This window comes from Tauraco erythrolophus, chromosome 5 (genome assembly GCF_009769465.1).
Source record: "Tauraco erythrolophus isolate bTauEry1 chromosome 5, bTauEry1.pri, whole genome shotgun sequence".
Lineage (NCBI taxonomy): Eukaryota > Metazoa > Chordata > Aves > Musophagiformes > Musophagidae > Tauraco > Tauraco erythrolophus.
Genome location: NC_141469.1, coordinates 37609629 through 37628947, shown reverse-complemented (window position 1 = coordinate 37628947; position 19319 = coordinate 37609629). Strand labels below are relative to the sequence as shown.

Here is a 19319-nt window from a genome sequence, read left to right as displayed (position 1 = left end):
TTGTATTAAATTATATTTTAATGCACCAATTAGATAAATTATAGGAAAGTTACTATTCAAACAAAACTAGTTTGTGTGTTCCCATCTATGCACTTGAATCTCTGATTTTTTTTTTTTATCTATTGCTCCTCAAGATTGGTACTAAAAGCACTGATTGCTCTAATTTTTGATGTCTTTTGAAGCAAGTTGCTCAAATTCAATTTTGATTTTTACCATTTTCTGTATAAAACTGAAATTTTCAGTTTTATGTTACAAATAGTGGGAGCAATGAATAACAGGAGCTAATACCTGTTCTAAGGTTGTAACATGACCTTGACATGATTTTTTGTTCATTTTTTAATGAGCTTTTCTTTCTTCTAGCTCTCCAAGACCAACTTCTCCAACAACAATGACTTTCGGGCTCTTCTGCAATCTCTTTATGCCACATTCAAGGAATTTAAAATGCATGAGCAGATTGAAAATGAGTGTATCATTGGTTTACTTCAGCAACGTAGCCGGACAGTGTACAATGTGCACTCGGACAACAAACTCTCAGAAATGCTTAGCCTCTTTGAGAAAGGGTTAAAGAATGTGAAGGTAAGTAGGCTGTAAGAAGGACTCGTGTCCTAAGTAAAACACGCTGTCATGTATTAGTTTGCCTCAACTTTTCTTAATACTCTCTACAAATAAATTAAGGAGAAAGAAAAGGAAGAAACATTGGTGACTTCTTGATACAGTAGTGAAAACTTTCCAGTCCGAAACATAAATTCTTTTGCCATTCATCACAGTTACTAAATTTCTAGTTAAAATTCTTTTCAGGGGTGTATTTTGTGACAGAAGTCCGTCACTGCATAATTGGAGGTATGTTGGACAGACAACATAGAAGTTTCAGATACGAAGACTGCTCTGCTAATTTGTCAAAACAGTTTCTGACTATAGAAATAATATGTTTTATTAATTTGTTAGGAAACCCTGAGTATCTCTGTTCATGGCACATAGCATTGTATTATTGTCACAAATGGAGATGATTACCAGACTTTAAAACAATGCTTGCCTTTTTTTTTTTTCCTGTGAGTCATGTATGCCTTCCAGTAATCTGTTGCTCAGTAATGCTGCTAGTGTTCCAGTCCTCCAGCAGCAATAAATGTTTTTCTCCAGCTGGATTTTTCATGACTTAAAGTTGTTAAGTTCTCCAGTAGAATCCTACTTGAATTCTGCTGTGTCTTTCCTCTGAGGTACCTGACTCAACTGCCCATTTCTGCAGTTTAAGATCTATAGTCTCGAATAATAATTTGACATCCCACATTACATTTCTAGTACACATGGTCCATGTTGTTAGTAAGAAAAATACCAAATATGCAGTTGATTTGATTCCATTCTACTGTCTAAAGCTGTTTTTGACCTGGGAATCCTGCAAATAATTTTTTCCCCTATGCATATCAAACCTTAAAATTTATGTTAAGTTGTTTCCATTAATGAATTGGAAAATGAAGGAAAGTGAAGGAGAAGGAAAAATTAACACTTGGCTTTGTGTTACACCTCCTCTTTGATAGGATGCCAGTGTTATTCTGTTACTTGACTTCTGAAGTATGGAAAAAAAACCCCAGATTTCTCTAGCTGTCCTGATGTGTTCATTGTTTAACTTTTTTTGAGAGTGCAGTCAGTTTAACTTAAACTGATGGCTTAAGCTTTTTTCTGTAGTAGTCAGGGTTTCTTGATGTTGTACAAGTTCGAAGAGAAAAAACTTACATTTACTGTAAGAATATGAGGAACTTCAGTATGTCACAATTACTGGGCAAACTTCAGTACTTGCTTCTTATTACTGGCACAGAGAACACGCTAACAAATTGATAGATGAGGTTGGTCTAACTTTAACATTTATAAATCAGTTACATCTTTAGAGTTCTTTCCATTTCCAGAGTAAATATCTACAGAGAATGTGTGACTGTAAATTCCGATTATAATTTGGAAGCTAGAATTGTAGAATTACTAATGTAAAATGTGTACAGTTAAAAGATGAAGTGGAACTGCTGTATCTTAGAATAATTCTTATGCAAAACATGCAAATACTTAGATTAGTCCATTACTACTTTGAACTTTGGTTGAGATTGTAGATTGACAGACTTCAGTCATTGCTTCAGAGTAAAAATGTGATTAGACAAGTTAATTCATATTTGATAACAAAATAAATTGAAATCAAGCAGGAAAGGAATACTTTTTTCTGCCTAATAACAGTCCAATACAGACTGTCAGCTTATCATGAAACTTTGTAAGTGAACATGTTCTTACTAAGAGGTAGATCAAACATGCTGCATGCATGGGGAAGACATAATGGGCTTTACTTTGAAACACTGGTTTACTTAACAGTTTAACCCTTGAATGAATGGGTAAGATTAGATAATAGTTAAATCTTTGCTTTCTTCTCAGAACGAATATGAACAGCTAAACTATGCGAAACAGCTGAAGGAGCGATTGGAAGCCTTTACCAGGGATTTCCTTCCTCATATGAAAGAGGAGGAGGAGGTAGGTAAAAATTGTCCTCAAATATTATACTGATTTTCCTTGGGGTTTGGAATGACCGAATAGAGACAAAGGACTTAGAGGTTCAATTTTTTCACAATTCTCTATTTTTATTACTATGGCAATTTGCATTCAGGACTGTGGTGTCATTGTTCCATTCTCTGACTGCAAAGGGACACGTTCTGAAGCAGTGAATATATTGCCAATTTATGATGAAATTCTGGTCCTTTAAAAAGTTGTTAAAAGTCCACTGGGGCTGGGATTTGTTTGCAGCAGGTAGTTATTTAAGGGGATGTGTAGTGAAACTTAAAGGGAAAAGAAGTCCTGTAAACCCGTGCTTCATGACTCAAACTGACACTCCCAAACAGCCGCTGACCTATATTTGAAACATAGACTAGTACTGCCAGTCTGATGATTTATGGGTATCCAAAAACTGGGAAGCATCTTCTGGAGAAAGTAAATCTTCCGAAGTCTGCCCAAGAGAAATATTTTCTCATGTTGTTCTTCCTTGCCTTCCGTGTGAGTACCTTGATAAGTTAAATAGTTTAAGCAACTTTAATCACTTCCCTTTTCTCTTGGGGAAAACAATTAAGCAGCTTGCCTGAGACTATATGCAGTGATCCATTGGCAAGCAGAGGGTTAGAACTCAAAACTTCCATAGTCCTGTCCTTAGGTTCACTTAAAGTATGACATGTTTTACTTGGAGAGAATTTGAAACAGAAAATTCCGTGTTGGTAGGTCTGTGTAGCATTATCGACTGTCTTCGTCAGCACCGGGTTTTATTTTTTCCTTTGCTTTAGGTTTTTCAGCCAATGTTGATGGAATACTTTACTTACGAAGAACTGAAAGATATTAAGAAGAAAGTAATTGCACAGCACTGTTCACAGAAGGAGGCTGCAGAATTCAGAGGTCTTAGTAAGTGGAATCAAGCAGAAGAGCTTCAGAAGGTTTTTAAGTATTCTGTGGACGAGAAGGCAGATCAAGGTGAAGCATCTAGTTAAAGCAATTTTCAAACTGCAATTTTTATCTAAAAAGCCACACCAGTGACATAGCTGAAGTTATGTACTTGCAGATGAAATAGTTTTTGTAAAATGTGAATTTCTTCAGTTTTGAAACTTCAGGAACGTTACTGTTTGATACAAGCTTCTTGACAGGTTGTGATGCAGATAGTACTTATCTGTTTACCTGTTCTCGGCCTTCTTCCTTTCCCTTCCCTCCCATGGTAAAATTTGATATAATAAACAGGCAGAAATGATAATTAACTTCTAATTTCATACTTCGATTGAAATTACATTTTCTATTTGCAGACTCTGCATTTAATTCTTGGTTTTCAGGACCGCTTTGTGAACTTTTCTGTTGATGGTTTAATAACACAGAATAGTTAGCCAACTGACAATATTTCAAATTAAAAGCAACTCGCCTTCCCTAACTCCACTGCCTAACTTTCCTGGGCCTCTCAGGAATCAGAAAGGAAGAAACTGTGTGTGTGGAGTGATGCAAGGGAATGAATCCGTGGAGCGTGTGAGTAGGTCAGATGAAATGTGCGTTCTGAAACTGGATATTTAATTTGCGTTCATCTGTAACTGCCTTTCCTGATGAAACTTAGAATAAATGGATAACTGAAGTACACTTCAGGATTGTTTTATGACTGTTGAAGCAGCCTAAGTTGTCTGTGTTCACAGTTTTCGGTCTTTAACTAACAAAGAAGAGTTGATGCTCCAAAGAAGGGGAATTAATGTACCAGAAGTGTAATAACTGGGGTGTGGGACTGATAAGTATAGCAAGCCCCCATGAAACTGACTTAGTGATGTTGCTAAGATTTGATGCTGTCATTAGAAAAACTTGAAAAACTGTTCTGTAATCAGATTTTTTTTTATGAAAGTTGACTTCTCTAAACTACTGAACTGATCATTTTCTGCCCTCCAGGTGAAGCCTTCAGAAAAGATCATGGTCCATGGTGTGAAATACTATTGAGTCTGAACAGATGAATGTGACAGAAGTAGCCTTATGGCATTACTTGCTGTTAAGTCTAGCTGGAATAGCAGTTTGGGGACAGTAGTAATTCTGAAATGGTTGTATTCTAGATTCTAGGGAGAGGGAAGTATGTGTCCTGCATCCATTTTATAAAAACGGAATAAGATAACACAGCTTACAGTCCTGTGCAGTTTTAACTGCATTTTAGTGTGAAATTCTCTGTAGTTTACCTGTGGTGACTTGCCAGGTGTACGAATAAATTTGAATAATATTGATTTATCACGTAAAACTGTATAATTTTTTTTGAAGTAGCAATAGATTATCACAGGGTAAAGTTGACATTATGCTCGCTTTCGAAGCTTCTTTGCAAAAAGAAACGTGATCCTCGTCTCACTGTAAAGTCCTATATACTTTGTGTACTAACTTTAAAAGTAAATCTCTACAAATTTGTGAAACCTGCTATTTCCAAAGACTCCTGAAAACTATTTTAGAAATACTTTTTTTCCTCGAGTACATTGTCCTTAAACAAAGAATTACAAATTCTCTTAACAGCAAAAAAAAACACTAACCGAAGCACTGAATTTCTAAGTTCAAATAGTTTGCAGCTTTCTGTACTGTGATGATAAGAGTGTGCTGTTGGAGATGATTCCTACTGGTGTCCATTGAAGTATTCATTAGAGTGGTCAAATTTTAATGTCTAACCTAGTATTCAGTATTACTTTACAACCTGAATAGCTTGTCACCCTTCAGAAGTTAAAATTAATTGTCTATGCTAGCAGTTAAAGCTAGAAATAAAATGAGACGGCTGCAAAGAGTTAAGCATGGACTTCTTGCTGCGTCCCAGCCAAGAAATTGAGTGCTTTTGAAAAAACTAACCAGTTGAGAAAATGGCAAACAGAAAACTGAGCTGATTTATTCTTTGTTTTATGTAAGGTGGTATTACAGTGAAAACTTTTTACAGCCAAAGAGATACCTATTTTTTTCAAACTCTTTTGCCAAACAGATGTTTAAAATTTCTTCAGATACTGTTTTTTTGATTGCCCTAGTAAAATGTGAGTTCCACTGTTATTATTTAAAGCTGTGAGAATGTGCTTCACCTAACACACACTTTCTGTGTTTCAGAAACCGAAGTAACAGGGCACACCACAAATATTACTAATCTTCCTCCTGAAGTAATGCTGACCATTTTCAGTTACCTTAACCCTCAAGAGTTATGTCAGTGTAGTCAAGTAAGCGCTGAATGGGCACTGTTGGCTAAAACTGGATCTCTCTGGAAGCATCTTTACCCTGTTCGCTGGGCCAGAGGTAAGTTAAATTTATTTCTTCCATTGAAAGCGTGTTGATTATCAGAATTTCTGGGTTTATAGAAGAGAATGTTTTAGTATAGGCTGTGATGTACAATCCGCCTGACAGCTGAGCACTTGGAAAGGGTTTATGTGCCCTTCTGGCAAAGAGAGTGCCCTGAAACTTGGTTAAACATTAAAAATCCCCAAAACATACCTCCATCTTGTAGAATTAAGAAACTAAAAGTTGTCTTGTTTGTAACTCACCAGTAGCTCTTATACAAACTGTTGATTGGTTTTACTGAGGTTTGTTTCCTTGTCTGAATGCTAACAAGTATATTGATTAATACAACATCTTAATTATGATTTAAGAATCTAAGGGGTTTTGTATTATAAATGTTGCGGTTATACCTATGTCAGTAATATTTTTATTTCATTAGGTTACTAGGTAGAGATTAAAAAAAAAAATATATATTTTGGTTAGTTCCTGACTAGTATGCTCTTCTTCTGAGAGGTCTGTCGTGTGATTCAGACCTAACTGCATAACGGAAGTTTAAAACAGAGTTTTAACGTTTCCTCACAATCTATTCTTACTTTCTGTATTCCAACTTCAAAGAAAACTGTATGAATGTTAGTTTTAATAGTGATTTTTTAGATATCTTACTTCAGAACTTCTGCTGCAGTAAGGACTAAGTGGTTTGTTATAACTTCTGTTACTCAAATTCTCCTGTTTATTAAAATTTCCTGTTGAAAAGTGTAACCTTTGCAAAACTACCTGTTGAATAGACAAAATGCTCTGTATTCCAATGAGGCCAGTTACAAGTCATGAGAGCATATGTGGAGCTTTATTTCTATTTGTATTTGTCCTTATTTGTGTGAGTATTAAAGAATCACTGGAGTATGGCATTGCAGGCTTCACAATTGCTGCCATGTCAGTGTAGTTGAGTAAAAAGGAGACAATCTGTGCTGTTTAATAAGCTGTATTTTATGTGCCTTTAAGATACTAAGAGGAAGCTAACAATATATAGCTTAGATTTTGAGATACGTAACAGCTAAAAACTTCTTTCTGGCTATACCTTTATGGCTTCTAAAATCTGTACAAGGCAGAGAGGAGTTAAATGATTTTTGGATCTGAATTAATTTTTTTTGGCTGGATAAATCTTACTCCCTAAGCTGCAAAAGACTGAGTGGAGAGGAGAGGTTTCAGGGTTTAAACCGTTAAATTTTCTTTTTCATCTAAAACTTAGTTGCCTTGATAATTCAGTGCTATGCAAAAAAGATAATTGGCAGCTGCTTAAAACGACCTATTCTTAAACCTGGTTTTGGTACAACAGGAAGCTAGTCTCATGACATACCGTCTATACTACTACAGGTGTTTGTGCAGAAGTGCTCTAAACTGGATGGAAGATTCTCAAATGGGGAAAAAAGAACATAAAACTACAGGCTTAGTTAAATTTTTAACTTTTTTTTTTTTCCTCCTAATACGGACAGGGTTTCTGAGAGGCTTTTTATGTATTATCAAGATGGGTTAAAGAAGATGAGAAATGTTACTGAAACCTTTTGCTTCACAGCGGGTTGACAATCAGTTAGGATTTCATTGTCACTGTGTTGCTCATATAAGAATCCTTGTTCTTTTAGATTCCATTCCACAGGAGTGGCTCTTGCTTTGAGGATAGTAGGATCCCCCACTAGTGAAATAGTAGGATAAGCTGTTTCTATTTTAAGCATGCCTGTACTGAGGGAGGCAGCAGACCTGCTTGTACCGAGCCCAACACTATAATATACCCGAATCTAAGTACATTATGCCTGTGCAGTAACCCTTGGGGAGAGGGGGTGCCCTAACAGCTAAAACATTGGAGCTGTTACTGATACTCATGTTCATCCAGATGTTCTAAAAAAATGATTGTCTATTGATTGAGTCATATATATGTTACAATTGAGTATTCTATAGCTGTTGTAAGCAGGCTACTTCTGGAATTCGGGTTTCTTGATCCCGGAGTTGTCATGCAATGACTAAAACCAGGCTATTAAAATACATCCTGGTTAACTGTATATTTGTGACATTCCAGAGGAAAACAGAAACATCTTAAACCAAGTGTTTAGTTACTAAAAGTTGATGGTCAATTAATCTGCCGGAACTTCAGCACCTACACAGTCCAAATATTCCATAATTGTTTCTATTGGGTTTTTTGTAATCGTATTGGTCCCTACCAAGGAAATAAGGACAACAGGCATGTCTCAGAAAAGCATAATAGGCAGAGAATTCTGTAATGGTACTGAAACTGTTCTAGGAATTGTTTGAAACTTTAAAATGTAAGTCAAACAAGAATTATGTCAAGGTTCAGTCCAACCTTAGCTGAGATGAATGCAAAATTAATTTATATGTTTAGGTCAGGTCACAGTATACTGAGAAGTTATCATTACTATTTTCTGCAGTGATTGGAAGTTTGTCTTAATTTCTTTTTTTCATTTTTCTTTTCCTTTCCTTCTTTTTTGGGGGGGATGGGTAGGCGATTGGTACAGTGGTCCTGCGGCAGATCTGGAGACAGAACCTGATGAGGAATGGGTGAAAAATAGACAAGATGAAAGTCGTGCTTTTCAGGAATGGGATGAAGATGCTGACATAGATGAATCTGGTAGGCAAATCTGATTTTGGTGAATTTTTTTCTTCCTGAAGATGACATACCTATAAGAAATAAATGTATGAAATGGAGTCTTTTTTGTAAGATCAGTTTAAAATACAGACTTTTTTCATAGTTTATTCCAAAACATTAAAATAATGTCAAATGCAATAAAACTTATATTCTGTCTAGATTAAATGCGTACTAAGCTAAGTAGACTTACATAGTAAAAAAGAACTTGGGAAGTTTTGTCTAGCAACTACTTAAGGTTCCTGAAATGAGTGCTCTTTTTCCTTATCTCCACCTCATCCTGACTCCCAGCTGGGTGGGGGAAAAAAAAAAAAAAAGGAGGGGAGGGGGAAGTGGGAGGTGGGGAGAAGCACGCAGTTGGTTTTAATGAGCTGAATTAATTCATCTAGGAGAGAGGAAACGTGAATGCAGGTAGAAGAGTTATGGGTATGTGTCCAGTTAGGAAGCAGGTAAAAGCTAGGCTTCATCTCTTCAGGAAGTTTGGATGAATCATCTTGCATCCTAATGCATTCTAGACTTAATTTAAAATTTGTCTTAAGCTCTTATATCACAGGATATGAAATATTCCATGAGATAGTATTTCAATGTATAAAGCGAATGGGTGCAAACGGCTGCTCCAGACAGCCCCGAGCAGTACATAATCTGTAGTAAATATTTCTCCAAGTCCTTTAATGATAATTTTCTGTTAAGACTCTTACTGTTTTTACTTGCTGTTGGAGTTAAACTCTTCAAGACTGTCAGAAAAACAAGCAGATGGTTTTTTAAAGATGAGGCTTAAGTAGTATGTTGAGCGAGAGTTTGGCAAAGGTTTGATGTAAGGGACTTTCTGAAACTTATGCCTTGTTAAGCTTTCTTTAGTTTACTGTGATAACTTGTTTGATATAAGATGGCAGTGTGAATTCCAAATGACTCAAAGCATTTTTTAAGTGTCTTGTGTATGGTTTTTTTTGTTTGTTTGTTTTTTCAGAAGAAGCAGCTGAAGATTCACTTGCCATTAATATAGCACAAATGGAAAAACGTTTACTTCATGGCTTAATTCATAATGTCCTCCCACATGTTGGCTCCTCAGTGAAGACATTAGTACTGGCCTACAGTTCTGCAGCATCTAGCAAAATGGTATGCAACTTGAAACTGGCATGTAATTGTGGCTATGTAGTCTCTAATTAATAACTGATGTGCCTGAGCTTAAACACTGGGATAGTGAAAATGAGTTGTAATTCAAGAGGACGTTAATTTGTGTGTTGTCTCTTGACATTGTGTGCAGCCTTGTTGGCTTGCGTCTTTAGTGATTATTTTCTTTTCCTTTCCTTTCCTTTTCCAGGTTAGACAGATCTTGGAACTTTGCCCCAACTTGGAATATTTGGATCTCACTCAAACTGATATTTCAGACTCTGTGTTTGAAAGGTTAGATAATTGTTGTTTTCTTTTAAAAAAAAAAAAATTCACCTTTTTGAGGGGGAAAAACATTCAAACATGTCTAGTCCGTTACCAATAAAGAGAGAAATGAAGAAATCACATTCAGTCGCACATAACTAAGAACTACCCCCAAGTAACAATCAATGACATAGCAAGTGCAGCATGTGAGTTTGTAATGGCCGTTTAAAATGCTCTGTTTTCACTATTGGATATATATTACCTGTCAATGTGTAGATATCCGTAACAATAATTATCTATCCATAACAATAATTATGTTTTGTTCTAGTGTTAACAACTTCACATTGTCCATAGATTTTTGCAGTCACTCAGTTATAGTAGTTCTTAGTCTGATATGGCTGGTAATGTTTGACTGCTGTTTTGGACACTGATCAAATGGTGGGCAAAGCTCTAATGTTTAAGTGTAGTAACTGTGTGTTCCTGAGTCTTACTGAAGACTGTAGAAATGATATTGATGTCAGTGGGGTGGTACATGGATGCAGACCCTGCACCAGAGGGTCTTACTGTGCTACTGAAACTCAGTGGCTGTTTCAGTGTTCAGTACTTCCATTATATAGTGCTCTCAAGTTTCATGTGTTAACAGCACAGAAAATTTTACCAGTGTGGATGCTGCTAACAACACTGCAGCTTGTGCAAGAAGTGTAACTGAAATAAAAGCCTTACAGAATTTCTGTGGCTCAGAAATCAATCTTTGTGAGCTTTTGTCAATCTCTAGTGAAACCTATGTTATTTGCTGCGCCTTATATATCTCTATTTCCAACACCTCAACTGGTAACTGAAAAAATGAGTTTGACTTACTGTAAATAAGTAATCACTTACGGAAAGTAAGTGATAATCAGTTAACATTGACTATGGATAGGTAAAGGTCACTTAAATCAGATATGTACTTTTATAACAATATTACTGTAGATCAAATTTCTATTTCTTTTGAAAAAGGTAAGGCTGATGAGGTGAGATTTTGTTAATATGGTAAACTCTTATTTCATTACCATCTCTAATCCTAATGACTTTTATAGAATAATTAGTACTGTACACAGAATGTGTTTCAGGAACCCAGCTACTCTCTGTGACAGAGATGGGAAATGACAGGATATTGAAATATCAGTGTACTTAAACAGCCAAGCTTGAAAAATTCAAATACTACAAATTATAACTATTAAAATAGTTTGAACTGAATATTACATCTGGGATGTATATTTTTTGGGGGAGAGGGGCGGTGGTGAAATTTGCTAGTTCAGTAAATTTACTTTTTTCAGCCTTCTGAGATGTTAACTGTTAACTTGTAGTAGCTTAGATGGCTCTTGGTAACTGCATTATACACAACACAGACTGCTTTTTGGAATTGTCACATGTATTTGGTGCTTTCAGTCTGATGTACTATTTAAAAATTTGTTCCATGTATGGCAAATTTGGACTTCTAAGTCTCAGTATATGGAAAAACACAGGTTGTTCCTGATTTGTGATTTATTTTGCATTTCTGTAGACATAATTTTTGTAGGCATATATACAGCACTTGGAGTATCCAATCTAACCTGTCTGGGATCTTTTCTTTAAATATTCTGTGAATTAATATACGTATTTTACTTATGAAATGTTCTGTTGTATATTTAGTCTTAACACCTGTTTCTGAACAAAAACTAAAAAAAACCCTGAAAGACCAAACAAGCAAACCACTTTTTTTCTCCGATTTCAGTTGGTCTTCAATTGGTTGTTGTCCAAATCTCCGCCACCTTGATCTGTCTGGATGTGAGAAAATCACAGATGTGGCTGTAGAGAGGCTTTCCAGAGCACTGGGTATCATATCAACTCACCATAACAGAGGTATTCTGAAAAGCTGTAGAAACAGGAATACTAAGAGTTTGTGGAAAAACAGAGAGATTACTCTGCAGTCCAACAAGAAGTATAATTGTTTGCCTGAAATCAACAACGAAAACTTCATTGAGGGAGGAGATAGTGAGCAGCATTGGACTAAACCTGATGGCTCAGAAGCCTTCAGTTCTGCGTACGTGTGGATGCTAGATGCAGATGATTTAGCTGACATCGAAGATGCTGCGGAGTGGAGACATAGAAATGTTGAAGGATTTTGTCTTATGGAACCAACATCCCATATTAATTGTTCTGCATCTTGCTACGGTAGAGACATTTATGGATTAAGGACTAGAGGGTGGCAGCAGCACTGTGCTTCTACTGACTTGATTTACTGCAGTCACTCATTCTGTTGTGCTGGGACAGCACTAAGAACTATTCGAGCACTTCCAGAGTCCTCTGCACTGTGTAATAAAACAACAAGGACTAAGCAGTCAGAGAAAAAAGACTTGTCATACTCTGGGAGTGAAAAAACAGATGAAGAGACTGCACGAGTTCTTCAGTTTCTCAGTCTGTCTGGATGTTACCAGATCACAGACCGTGCTCTGAGGTGAGGAGACGTTTTTGAGCTATTTTGCTGCAGTACGTTTTTGTCAAATTTATTTGTTGGGTCATTCTGAGGTGAATCTGCCTAGTTTCAGTAGAAACATTTTTATTGAAGAAACTGGTAAGTTTTAAGTGGTCTTTGCATCTTAAAATATTTTATAGTATCAGACTTGAAAACTTTTTCCAGCTTTTCCTTTTGGGGATTTAAAAAAAAAAAAGATCTTTTAGACATATCCTCTGAAGTCAATTGTTTTTGTAAATTTGTTGGTTTAGGCAGTATTAATGCTTGTAGATTTAATCTTTAGTAGTTACTTGTTAAGAGATTGTGTTGATTCATGGTGGTGTTTTTTTTTTTTTGATTGGCGTAGTTCTTTTCTGCCAGGCAGCTTTCCAACCACTCTTCCCCAGGCCTGTAGCATTGCATGAGGTTGTGACCCAAGTGCAGGACCCAACACATAAGCCTTGTTGAACCTCATACGATTGGCCTTGGCCCATCAATCAAATCTGTCTATAAATTATGTTACTATAATATAAGAACCTGGGAGTGTTGATCAACAGCCAGCCGAATATGAGCCAGCAGCATGCCCAGGTGGCCAAGGCCAATAGCATCCTGGCTTGTATCAGAAATAGTGTGGCCAGCAGAATGAGGGAAATGATTGTCCCCCTGCACTGGTGAGGCTGCACCTCAAATACTGTGTTTAGTTTTGGGCCCCTCACTACAAGAACGACATTGAGGTGCTGGAACGTGTCCAAAGGACAAGGAAACTGGTGAAGGGTCTAGGGTCTCTTGCCTGGAGAAAAGGAGTCTCTGGGGATACCTTATGGCTGTTTACAACTACCTGAAAGGAGGTTATAGCAGGTTGGATGTTGATCTCTTTTTTCCCAGGTAATAAGCGATAGGATAAGAGGAAATGGCCTCAGTTTGCACCAGGGGAGGTTTAGATTGGATATTAGGAAAAATTTCTTTACCAAAAGGCTTATCTAGCATTGGAACAGGCTGCCCAGGGAAGGGGTTGAGTCACCATCCCTGGAGGTATTTAAAAAACATATAGATGTGGTGCTTAGGGACATCGTTTAGTGACGGACTTGGCAGTGTTAGGTTAACGATTGAGCTTCATGATCTTAAAGGTCTTTTCCAACCTAACTGATTCTGTGTTTCTGTGATGACTTTGTATGTGCAGAACATCATGTTAAACATGACTTCATATAATAGTTAAAGGAGGAGAAAATACTTGAGTTGACTTCAACATTGAGATGGCTTCAAGAAAGTTAGGAAATTTCCTATGTTTGATAATATTTGCCATTGATATTTTGTATTGTGTCAGAAGGCTGAAGCACTTGCTGCTCAGGTGTGCTGCAGCACTTAAGGCTAATGAAAGCTTCTTGGAGTGGGAAGACTTCATGCCTACTTGTACTGCATGCTGTAGTCCACTGAGAAATAGTGTGATGTGCTGCTGGCAATTGATTTGTCACTCCAAAGACTTCATCCCCATTTGATGTTCAGAAGAACCAGCTGTTCAAATGTATCCTGCAGTGGTGGTTCTGAGACTTAGTCTTTCACCCACCAATGTTAGTCTTGCTCAGAGTAAGCTTCAGATAGGTGTGCTTTGTGTTTGAGCTTGTTGCTGTTCAAGTGGTGGAGCAGACTGGTACTACTGAGTTTCATTTGGTGGTAAGTCATGCTGTGTGTAGTTTTGCATGTTACTGGTCTGGTTTTCTTAATGACTCAGTAATCTAGGACCAAAGGGAGATTTGATCATTGGCACAACTAAACCCTTCCCATGACTCGGTTTCCCATTGGTGCTTTTTTCATAAAAGACAGTATTTAAGAGCTGAGAGTGTGCTGCAACAAGTGTTTCTTGCACTCACTGCAATAGTTTGAGACCTTGAGGAAAGAAAATGAAACCTGCTAATAGAAACACTTGCCAGTTAATTTCATAGAAAACTTGTAAACTGGTAGCTGTTTTTTGTGGTCAACAGTTCTACTTCTGCCTGCTGATGGGAGAAGGTTCTACAGTGATACACAGATAGTGTTTTCAGTTTTATGTCCTGGCTTGAATCTGTAGCTTGGTGATTCAATCCTGGTGTTTTTTTCAGGTGGATGAGCTTGTTTGTGGTTGAACTTGGACTGGCTTCCCTGTGAGCTTGCCAGAGAAGCAAGCAGCCTAAGACAGAGTGATTGCTTAGGTGTGATATATCCATGAGGCTGTTGCATCAGCAGCCAAACTCTCTTATACTCAGAAAAAAAAAAAGAGAATTTCACTTGAATAATAAAATGGTGTGTTGGCAGAGAGAGGTTCTGCTGTTAGCCCTAGGAAAATACAAATTTGTATTCTGAAATAACTTTAACCACAAAAATAGAATACATTCAGATTCTCAGAAGCCTAACGCACCAAACTTGGGAGTGTCATGTTTTCAGGATGGATTGAGGAACATACATCACCTTGGAAGAGTCACTAGAATCAGTGGTGTTTTGGAGAAAATGTCTTTGTAGTTCTTTGAAATACTTAGTCATCTCTGGAATCATTCATTAACAAAGTGATTTACCATTTAAGTCTGTCAGAAGTAATTGTTAGTTTCTGTATAAATCAGTTCATTTTTTCAGGTCTGTTATGCAGCTTCAGGGGTCATCCCTTTTATAAGGTATGAAACTACCTGATTTAAAACTGGTTGATTAGAGGTGTGTTATTTTTACAAGACGCAATTAAGTCTGTGACTTGGTGACATAGTGGAGTATTTGTCAGTCTGTCGCGCTGTGCAAGCTCTTAACACCTCTCTTCTGTCTGTTGACAGGGCATTGACTCTGGGAGGAGGACTGCCGCATTTGGAACACCTTAACCTCTCGGGTTGTCTCTCTGTAACTGGTGCAGGCCTGCAGGATTTAGTTTCTGTGTGCCCTTCTCTAAACGATGAACACTTTTACTACTGTGACAACATTAACGGTAATGTCTTTTTATGAAGGTTTGATGCCTTTCTGGGGAGCGATGTTTGGTTTAAGGACGCTTTTTAAATAAGAACAACCACCAAAACCCTGCTTTTTTTTTTCTTGCCTATGTGGCACTGAGTTTCTCAGATTAATTATGAAAAGACTCAGAATGATTTGGGTTGGAAGGGACCTTAAAGATCATCTAGTTCCAACCCCCCTGCTGTGGGCAGGGACACCCTCCACTACATCAGGTTGCTCAAAGCCTCGTCCAACCTGGCCTTGAACACTTCCAGGGATGGAGCATCCACATCTTCTCTGGGCAACCTGTTTAGTGCCTCACCACCTTCAGAGTGAACAATTTCTTCCTTAGATCTAATTGAAATCCACCCTCTTTCAGTTTAAATCCATTGCCCCTTGTCCTATCACTCCATGCATGCCCTTGCAAAAAGTACCTCTCCAGCTTTCTTGTAGGCCCCCTTTAGGTACTGGAAAGCTGCAATAAGATCACCCCGGAGCCTTCTCTTCTCCAGGCTGAACAACCCCAACTCTCTCAGCCTGTCTTCATAGCAGAGGTGCTCCAGCCCTTGGATCATCTTTGTGGCCCTCCTCTGGACTCACTCAAACAGCTCCATGTCCTTCTTGTGTTGGCGGCCCCAGAGCTGAACGCAGTACTGCAGGTGGGGTCTCACGAGAGCAGAGTAGAGGGGCAGAATCACCTCCCTCGACCTGCTGGCCACACTGCTTTGGGTGCAGCCCAGAATATGGTTGGCTTTCTGGGCTTCCAGCGCACATTGCTGGCTCATGTTGAGCTTCTCATGGAGGGGGGTTGGAACTAGATGATCTTTGAGGTCCCTTCCAACCCTAACCATTCTATGATTCTATGATTCTCATCCACCAGCACTTCCAAGTCCTTCTCCTCAAGGCTGCTCTCAGTCCCTTCTCCTCCCAGCCTGTACTTGTGCTTGGGATTGCCCTGACTCATGTGCAGGACCTTGCACTTGGCCTTGTTGAACTTCATGAGGTTCTCACAGGCCCACCTCAAGCCTCTCAGAGTCCCTCTGGATGACATCCCTTCCCTCCAGTGGTTGACCACACTACACAGCTTGGTGTTATGAGCAAACTTGTTGAGGGTGCACTCGATCTCACTGGCCATGTCACCAACCAAGATGTTAACACTAGCGGTCCCAATACCAACCCTGAGAGCGCCTCTCACCACTTGTGTCCACTTGGGCATTGAGCTGTTGACCACAACTCTTGGAGCGCGACCATCCAGCCAATTCCACATCCACTGAGTGGTCCATCTGTCAAATCCATGCGTCTCCAGTTTAGAGACAAGGATGTTGTATGAGACAGTGTCACATGCTTTGGACAAGTCCAGGTAGATGATGTCTGTTGCTCTTCCCTTATCCACCAGTGCTGTAACCCCATCATAGAAGGCCACCAAATTTGTCAGGCATGATTTGTCCTTAGTGAAGCCATGTTGGCTGTCACCAATCACCTCCTATTTTCGCCTTAGCATGGTTTCCAGGAGGATCTGCTCCATAATCTTGCTAGACACAGATGAGACTGACTAGCTTGCAGTTCCCTGGGTCTTCCTTTTTTCCCTTTTTAAAAATAGAGGTTATGTTTCCCCATTTCCAGTCAGTGGGAACTTCATTGGACCGCCACGACTTCTGAAATATGATGGATAGTGGTTTAGCAACTTTATCTGCCAGTTCCCTCAGGATCTATAGATGCATCTCATGAGGTCTCATGGACTTGTCCACCTTCAGGTTCCTTAGATGGTCTCAAACCTGATCTTCTCCTACAGTGGGCGGTTCGTCTTTCTTCCAGTCCCTGCCTTTGCCTTCTGCCATTTGGGCGATGCAGCCAGAGCACTTGACAGTGAAAACCAAGGCAAAAAAGTCATTGAGTACCTCAGCCTTCTCCATATCCTGAGCAACCAGGCCTCCTGTTTCCTTCCAGAGAGGCCCTACGTTTTCCCTAGTCCTCCTTTTATCACTTGGTATAGAGAAATTGTCTGAGCAGCCAGGGATCAGGTCAGGAAAGCTAAAGCCCTGAGAAAATTAAATCTGGCCAGGGACATCAAGGGCAACAAGAAAAGCTTCTATAGGTATGTCAGTGATAAAAGGCTGCCTGTCCTTGCTTCTGCCTTCTGTAGGCTTCCTTTCTGTGTTTGAGTTGGTCCAGGAGCTCCTCATTCATCCAGGTGGGCCTCCTGGTGTTTTTGCCCAATATCCTCTTTGTTGGGATGCACCGCTCCTGAGCTTGGACGTGGTGATACTTGAATGTTAACCAGCTTTCTTGGGCCCCTCTTCAGCTTTATCCCATGGTACCCTTCCAAGCAGATCCCTGAAGAAGCTGAAGTCTGCTCTCCTGAAGTCCGGGATAATGAGCTTGCTATTCTCCCTCCTCACTGCCCTAAAGATCTTGAACTCCACCATTTCATAGTCACTGCAGCCAAGGCTGTCCGTGAGCTTCACATTCCCCACCTCCTTGTTAGTAAGAATAAGGTCCAGCATAGCACCTCTCCCTTTTTGGTTCCTCTGTCACTTGGAGAAGAAAGTTACCACCAGTGCATTCCAGGTATGTCCTGGCTTGCTTAGGCCCTGCTGTGTTCTCTCTAGCAGATATTGGGGTGGTTGAAGTCCCCTATGAGGACAGGGCTTGTGAATGTGAGGCTGCTCCTATCTGTCTGTAGAGGGCCTCATCCACTTGGTCTTTTTGGTCAGGTGGCCTGTAGCAGACCCCCACTATAATGTCACTGGTCCCTGCCCTTATTAGTCCTGACCCTTAAGCTCTCGGCTGGCTCCTTATCCATCCCCAGATGGAGCTCCATGCACTCCAGCTGGTCTTTGACATAGTGGGTGACATCTCCTCCTTGTCTCCCCTGCCTGCCCTTCCTAAAGAGCCTGTATCCTTCCATTCCAACACTCCAGTCATAGGATTCATCCCACCATGTCTCTGTGATGCCAATATGACAACTGTTAAGTTATTTTTTCCTGATTTTTTTCTTCTGATGTTTTTTGCTTGACACTAGTAGAATTCAGTATTACCTAGGAAAGCATTTTCAGCCCATCTATCTCATAGTTTCGTTGAACATAAGTAATAGGGGCTAGAAAATAAGTCTCCATATAGCTAATACACACTCGCCCTTTCCATATGTTCCCGGTAAACCACGTAATTGTATGTTTTCTTTATAGTCATAACATCAGACAGAGGCTTCATTAGATTGGTACCAAAGCAATGATTTTTAAGAAAGGAATGACAAGTGTTTTGCCATGTAAACCTCTCATATTGCAGTAGTTTTGGAGTAGGATATTTTTGATCATGTGTCCTTATGTAAAATGTAGTTTAGTTTTTTCTGGTTTGTGTTTGGCTTGGTAACAGGGTTGGATCTGAGCAGGAGAAGGATCTGGATAAATGCTTCAAATAAGTTAATGGTGCAAGTCTTTTCCATGTTTACTACACTGGAATTCGGTCTATTATATTGGTCCAGCAAGCATTCATAGCATTAGAGAGGGGAGCTGTGATGTGACTTGTATTCCAGTTGTGAACTTAAAACAGCTGAGTGCGACAGATGGGAAGGGAAAAGGAGAGCAATAGCTGAGGTCACAGGATTGTAAGAGCTACTTGTGTGTAAAACAATACTGTATTCCCTGGTAGTTCATGGTGTTCAGCTCAATAATTTGCATCTATATTGAGATGCAGCCACAGCAAGGACATGAGATGCCAGAACTTTGGTACTACAACTAAATCTATACTCACATTTGGGTATTCAGTCCACTGAAATTGATACAAGATGATGCACTTGGATTGGGTCTTAATATTAGAAGTGAAAGTATTAAATCATATTTTGCTTCCATAATTTTTGTACTTCTTCATTCGCTTTTCTGACACTGGCTGCTGATTTTTTTTTTCCTTTTGAGACACTTGCTTTTTGTTACTTCCTTCTGTTTCATCCAGTCTATAGCTTTTAAAATATCTTCTAGCGTTTCAACCTGAAAATTGTAAGGCTTTTTTAAAATCCTTCACTGACTCTACTTCCTCATTGTGTTGAGTTTAAAGATGTCTTCAAAGACTGGTTAAAATCCTTTTCCCTTTACATCTGATTCCTTGCTATTTTCCCTCTATTTTCAC

At 38.9% G+C, this 19319-nt stretch overlaps 1 protein-coding gene across 9 annotated transcripts in view; it reads left to right on the top strand.

Annotated features, from left to right (window-relative positions):
- The window catches only part of FBXL5 (F-box and leucine rich repeat protein 5), a 39848-nt gene that overhangs the window by 13459 nt on the left and 7070 nt on the right, over positions 1–19319 (top strand). For 4 of the 9 annotated variants that reach the window (XR_015222181.1, XR_015222180.1, XM_086612446.1 and 1 more), the window contains exons 2-10: positions 361–576; positions 2407–2502; positions 3300–3483; positions 5596–5778; positions 8267–8392; positions 9375–9523; positions 9729–9811; positions 11535–12257; positions 15047–15195. Coding sequence is in view for 7 of the 9 variants with exons in the window: in XM_086612446.1 (XP_086468572.1) it covers positions 361–576; positions 2407–2502; positions 3300–3483; positions 5596–5778; positions 8267–8392; positions 9375–9523; positions 9729–9811; positions 11535–12257; positions 15047–15195 (1909 nt within the window). In the remaining 2 variants the exon portion in view is untranslated. Of the gene's footprint in view, positions 1–360; positions 577–2406; positions 2503–3299; positions 3496–4425; positions 4450–5595; positions 5779–8266; positions 8393–9374; positions 9524–9728; positions 9812–11534; positions 12258–15046; positions 15196–19319 lie in introns of all 9 variants that reach the window. The other 5 variants (XM_086612447.1, XM_086612450.1, XM_086612449.1 and 2 more) reach the window with 5 other exon arrangements.